General features: G+C 34.2%; 1 protein-coding gene across 1 annotated transcript; it reads right to left on the bottom strand.

Moving 5' to 3' along the window:
- LOC107801478 (F-box/FBD/LRR-repeat protein At1g13570-like) lies at positions 1-2,548 on the bottom strand. Its single transcript, XM_075241237.1, has 2 exons — positions 632-2,548; positions 1-366 (listed from the first exon to the last, which is right to left on the bottom strand). The coding sequence occupies exon 1, from the start codon at positions 1,947-1,949 to the stop codon at positions 975-977; it is 975 nt and encodes a 324-aa protein (XP_075097338.1). The 5' UTR covers positions 1,950-2,548; the 3' UTR covers positions 1-366; positions 632-974.
- Positions 2,549-6,718: the final 4,170 nt, after the last annotated feature.

The raw sequence follows: 6,718 nt of genomic DNA, 5'->3' as shown, positions 1-6,718 counted from the left end.
CAAAATCAAAATACAAGTTATACTAATTCTCATACCAATGCCAGTTCCCTAAAAATAACACTATGACACTTATGTTTTACTGTCGCTCGAGAACTCTATACTCACTGCTGATGATAGCCGAAACAGGAGCAGCTTTTTAGTTATTTCCAATGCTTCTGCAACTTCAAGTTGTGGGTGCTGCAGGATGCTCATTGTCGCAAGTGAGGGCGAGCTAAAGAGAATGAATCGAATAAACTCAAACTCAGGATCGAAAGCTGAGATATTCGTTAACTTGACCAGATGAAGTTTGCTAAGGGGAAAAGTTGAGCAGTCCAGGAGTTTTAGATAACCTGAGACCTGCTCTTGGTTTAGCTTGACCGTAGAAGCCTACACAAAAATAGAAAATAAAATCAAATACAGTCATACGTCTCTATAACAATATCCCTATATAACAACCATTCACTGCAAAAGCCAAGTTTTTCTCGAAATTAATTTTTTATGTTATGTTATAATATATGTCTTCTATAATATCATTCACTATAACATCCAAGAAATATCGAAACAAATGCAACTGTTATAGAAAGGTTGACTTTAAGTGTTTATTCGTTTCCAAAACAAATTACCATAAATTAGATGGAGTGTTACTACTTACCTCAATATAAAGTTCTTGCAAATTCGGAGCACTTCTAATCAAGCAAACAACAGCAGATATCTCATCAAAGTTCATAAAATTTACACCTTTGAATTCAAGAATCTTTAGAGAGTCTGGCGATGTCGATAGCTTAGGGGGAACTGGTGTTTGAGCTAGGAGCTGGAAAAAATGATTGTGAATCACATCTTAATCAGATTAAATAAAAAAATAATTCTTGGAACCCTTATAGTCAGTGGTGAAGCCAAAAATTTCAAGGGTATTCAAATTTGAAAGAAAAGAAAAAGAATTTCCGATAAAAGGTGTTCAAACATAAATTATATATCTCTAAAACCTAATATTTAACCTATATACACAATGTAATTTTTCGACAAAGGGTGATCAGTTGATAGGCTGTAGCTTCGCCCCTGCCTATAGTGTCAGTTGTGAAGGTAAAGAAAAACTTGAATTTAGTAATAGGAAAATAGAGACATGTATAAGTAACTTCAATAGCAGTACAAACCTGCAGAAACTTTCCATTTAGACAAAGTAGTTCGACTCTAGGACAGCTATCCACAAACTTAACCAAATCAGAATTAGGATTGGCTTCCAAGCCTATTACAACTTTGTCCGAGTCTGTTACAATTCTGTCCAGCATTACAGAAACTTCAGTCAAGTTAGGAGCGTTTTCTAAGGAAATTGATTCAAACTTATCATAGGCCTTTATGCGCAACCTCTTGAGTTTACAACCACTGATATTAACATGACGAATACCGGGACACAAATGCAATTCTAGCCTCTGAAGAACGGGGCAACCGGAGAGAATACTTTCAAAACAGTTGTTCGCAAAGTAAATACCAATAAGCACTAATTGGTCAAGATATAGGAAGCCTTTACACTCTGGTGGCGGAGGCGAGACATCAAAATTACGGAGCTTCAAGTATGTCAAATCCAGACAAGAAAAGAAATAAGGAGGTAACTTATGACGTACAATATCCTTCTTGGGATATTCTAAGTTTAATTTCTTGATATTTTTCCGAGACAAGTACAGAATCCATTTGTTCACATTAGGACCCTTTGTGGAATTGAAACTAGGAATGCACGCTTTAAATGTCACTATTCGACCAGGATGAAGCATAAGAGACTTGGTAACAATTTCGTCAAATTGGTACTTGAGCTCGAGTTCATATTCAGATAATATACGCAATTTCTTCTGAGTGGCGGCATAGTCTTGAAGTTCTTTGCAGAACTGGTCATCAAAAACTAACTCCGGAATGGTTAAGTAGTAAAATCTCCACTTCTTTGAAAGAACACTCGTTCTTACCGCTTCACGTATAGGCATTTTCCCTAAAAATGCAATCTATTACGTTCCTTGGCAAGTTACTGATTATATCTTCATCAGCAATTGACTCCTGACTTGTTTCTGATTGATTTATTTTCCTACGTTTTGGAGGCATATCTTCCTATCAATAAGAATCAAATACGCCAATGTAATCAGCTCCACTTTTTCCCTATGAAAAAAATACAACAAAAAAATAACAGAAAATCCAATAAACAGCAATATCAACATAATAACTACGTATGCATTCTCTTGTCAGACTTAAACAACAAGAATAACAACGACACAGTGAAATCCCACAAATGGGGTCTGAGGAGGGTAGTGCGTACGCATGTCTTACCCCTGGCCCGAGGGATAGAGAGGCTCTTGTCAGACTTAAAAGCTCTTTTATTTTATGTCTCAAATAGGGAAAATAAATCAACATATAGAAAAGGGCAAAAAAAAGGCAGAGGGTATTGAATTCTTAAATTTCTAAGCATTATGTAACTCTCAAAATCAAAAGTTAGCAAAGCAAAAAGAAAATCAAAGTGCAGAACAGATATGAAAGAGAAATTAATGATAACAGAGAAAATTACAATTAGATTCCGTTAGAAAATAAAGAACTTGACTGAAGAAATAGGTAAAGAGAAACAGGGGAGCGGCAGCGCAGTGTTGTTGAGTATCTATACAGTAAATGCGGAGGAGACGTTTCTATCTAATATGGGCTTAATTTTTAAAATTGCTACTAGTAGCCGCGACTAAAAAAAACATAAATATAAACTGTGAGTATTAAATTATAATTGGGCTGCTGACTTTTTGGCGAATTTGGCTCAATCCATTCCCCTATTTAAACTAGAGCAGTTTTTTTTTGTTGGTAAATACATATTTGTTCATAAATTTTAGGAAATTTTACACCCTATAGAAAACCTTAGTACCCTATTTATTTTAAATAAATACCATTTTAAAATATTATATCCTATAAATACCTTTTATACTTTATAGCCAAATATCTAATTATAGATACATCCTACATTTAAGGCACCATATATGCTAAATAATATTTTTCTCTCTCCTTTTTAGTCTTTTCTCTCACATAATTACAGTAAAATTGACTAACCACGTTCTCTCTCTCTTTTTGCATACACTTTACTCTCTCCCTCAACCCACGATTCATACCTCTTCTCCCACCAAATTCTCTAGTTCTCCTCCATTATTACTCCATTATCTTGACCATCGCAGATCCACAGACTTCTCACCTTGTTTGATACAGATCACGATGGGAAGATCAACAAGGCCAATTTGATCGCCTGTTTAAGAAGATATCCTTTGTTGATTGCCCTTTTCTCACCTTGTTTATTGCAACAAACTTGGCCATAGCTGGTCTATAGTATGGAGAAGTGAACTAAGTATGGAGAAGTGAACTAAGTTGATGGACATAGTCACCATTAATGGTAGAGAATCCTTTTTTGGCCTTCTGAGGATTGTTTGTAGTTGTTGTAGGAGGTTGGGAGATGTGTTAGGGGGCTGACCAGCCGGAATTAATGGCTGGCCGCCGGCCGGCGAAGCCATAAGGCTGTTTCTCTCTCTAGATCGCCCAAATCGCCTATTTGTATTCAGTTGTATTCGAATATATATTTCAGTTGTATTCACATGTATTCAGTAGCATTCATTTATATATTCACATCGTTCAAGAGTTTTATTCATTTGTATTTTGTTTTATTCAAGTGTTTTATTCAGATGAATTAAGTTGTATTTTGTTGTATTCAACTGTATACAATTCTACTCAACTATATTATTCATATGTATTTCTCTTTATTCAGCTATAATCTTTATTATGTATCTTTCAAATACAGATTAATGAGGGATCGTTTTAGTCCGTTGAGTTAAATTAGGAGAATATCATGTGATTTGATTTCCTTCCGTTTTTAACCAGTTTAACCTTCCAGATTTTGCGTAGATACGTTACTGTATTTAACGTTAATGTCGCTTGAATACAGCTAAATACATGTCAAACTTAGCTGAAATTTCAGTTTTTACGCCTATTTTTTTGGTTGTATTAATGAATACAACGGCTTAAATACATGAAATACATTGTATAAAAACATAAAAGGTATCTATAACACGTAATATAGCAAATGGTATCTATAAATGGTTAATTAGACCTAAAAGATGGTGCTTTATGAAAAATTCCTTAAGATAAAGCATACAATTCATAGCCCAAAACCAATTATAAGGGCTAGCAAGTGAAACGCAGAAAACCAGCGGAAAACTGTGGCTCCTCAATGCAACCATAATAGCTGCTAGCCCAATTTTTGATAGTCACTTAACCTTCTTTTACGTTTAATATTAGTACTCAAAAAAATTTAAATCCCGCCAAATAATCCCAAAAATCCTTCAAACCTAATGAAATCCCCGTCAAAATCCACCCTTTCAGCCTAGAAATTCCATTAAACCTAATCGTCTTCTCCATAACCACCAAACTTCATCATATTATACACAAATTACAATTTCCTTTTTTGTCTTTTACAAACAAAAAAAATTAGTGATCCGATCTAGAAAAATATAATATTGTATAAGAAAAAATACTCATGATATTAGAAGAAGAGGAAGAAGGTGATATATAGGTTTTGCATGTACTATACACATTATATTCAAGTATAAAGTGTATATACACCTTTTATATGTCGTTGAACAATATATATACTATTATACACTTTCTATACAAAATATATACAAAATTATATGAACATTGAATTTGTATAAAAATTGTATATGCATTATATCAGTGTAGATACACCTTTCATATAAATGTGCATACATAATATATACACATTATATGCAATATTTTTAACACTCACCATAGCCACCGTAACTTTTCACGTCCAATTTTGTATAATACATGTATCATTATTGTATAAGGTATACACACTGATTGTACACCATATTATACAATTATTATACATTGATTACACAGTGTATAAATAAAGGAACACTGACGATAATGGAGGACAAGGAGCTTGGCCGGAAAAAGTTTTCTCTAGCAACGACTATAATATTTTCTCCATTTCTCATCTTCTTGATATATTCATCCGAAAAATATCATGCAATACTATATCTGAAAGTGGACAAAAAGCGAATAAAGCGGCAACCATTGCTAGACTTTTGTTAGAAATTACTCAAAGAAGATAGATATTTTTGCATCTAAGTAAAAGAGGAGGAGATCACAAAGAAAAAAGAGAAAATTAAAAAAAGACGTGTGTTGGTGTTGAGTTCTAACTTGTTTAAGTTACTGGGTCTAAATTAATAAATTGTACATATTCGATAATTTTCTTAAAATAAATACATTTGGATAAAAATTAATGGGTTCGGCCAAAGGTCGTGTTCTACCTCTGCCCTCGCTGGTTGTGTCTATTACCTGTGACAAGAAAGAAATTTGCGATCTTCCCGACAGAAGCTGAGAAGTCCGGAGATGATCACAAGATTGATAGTACAGTACAGTACAGAATGTTTAGTGTAGAGGAGTAGATTGTCCATTGTTAACTAGAAAATTGAACAGCATAATTTTTATCCTCAGTTAAGTGTCTCTTACGTTGTAGTAGCGCAGAGTTCAGAGAAGGGCTGCAACCCAAGGAGTGTGATGTAGATAGTCTATCATATTGCAAGCATTAGTGATTACTTCTACGGCTCGAACCTATGACCTATAGATCATACGGATACAACTTTACCGTTGCTGTAAAGCTCTCATCACTTCCTTAATTTACAGTGCCTTAAAAATAACTTGCGTTTTATTTACTCGTCTTTGATGCTATTTACTGGTTATTACTATAATATTCATCTATTTTCTGGCTTTTATGATGCTGTTATTATTCTTTTGTGTTTGTTGATGGTACTGATATATTGTCTCTTTTTGTCTTCTTGAGCCGAAGGTCTTTCGGAAACCACCTCTCTACTCTCTCGGAGTAGGGGTAAGGTCTGCGTACACACTACCTTCCCTAGACGCCACTAGTGGAATTTTACCGGGTCGTCGTCGTTGTTGTTGTCATCGTTGTCGTCTTTGATGCTATAAATGCATTTTTATCAAATACGACCATATTGACTTATCTCTAATCTCTATATTAGAACGAATTAGAATGACCCTTTCTTGATATTTTATAAGTTGTAACTGCAACCTTTGGCGCCCTTAAGTAGCCTGAATTGCCACATTGTACGCATCATTAGCAAAAAGTTTGCTTCTGAGTTCTGGATAAATAAGCTAAGATTAGACCTAATTTGGCCATATTCACCAGTTAGTTTTGAAATTGAGACAGATCAGTTTAAAATATAATTGTGTCATACATGGCTTATGTGTACACACTGTATATAGCACATGTACCCAAAGGAAGACCCATGATGTTAACGCGAAAGGGCACAATATTCTACTCAACCAGTGCTCCATAAGGCTTTTAGTGTTCAAGGTTCCAATTAATTTAAATTAACCATTTTTAAGGTATATAAATATACATATACAGAATTCCTGCCAAAGTTTACGGGTCCACTTGTACCCCATATAATATGCGGAATTTTGTGTTGTGACAGAAATACGACAGTATTGTCAATCAACAAGGTCAAACATAATGTGTTTTTGTAGCGATTTGGGGAAAATACGTAAAAAAAAAAAATTATGAATCTATATATGAGCAGAGACAAACACAAATCGAAGTTATACTAATCCTCTCACCAAATTCCAGTTCCTTAAAATAACATTATGATATTTAACTGTCCCTCAAAAAATCAATATGTACTGCTGTTGGTGG

Source organism: Nicotiana tabacum, chromosome 20, assembly GCF_000715075.1.
Source record: "Nicotiana tabacum cultivar K326 chromosome 20, ASM71507v2, whole genome shotgun sequence".
Lineage (NCBI taxonomy): Eukaryota > Viridiplantae > Streptophyta > Magnoliopsida > Solanales > Solanaceae > Nicotiana > Nicotiana tabacum.
This window is presented reverse-complemented; position numbering and strand designations above follow the sequence as displayed.

Bases quoted from the DNA above. Each gene is read 5' to 3' on its own strand.
- LOC107801478 (XM_075241237.1), bottom strand. From the start codon at position 1,949: ATGCCTATACGTGAAGCGGTAAGAACGAGTGTTCTTTCAAAGAAGTGG.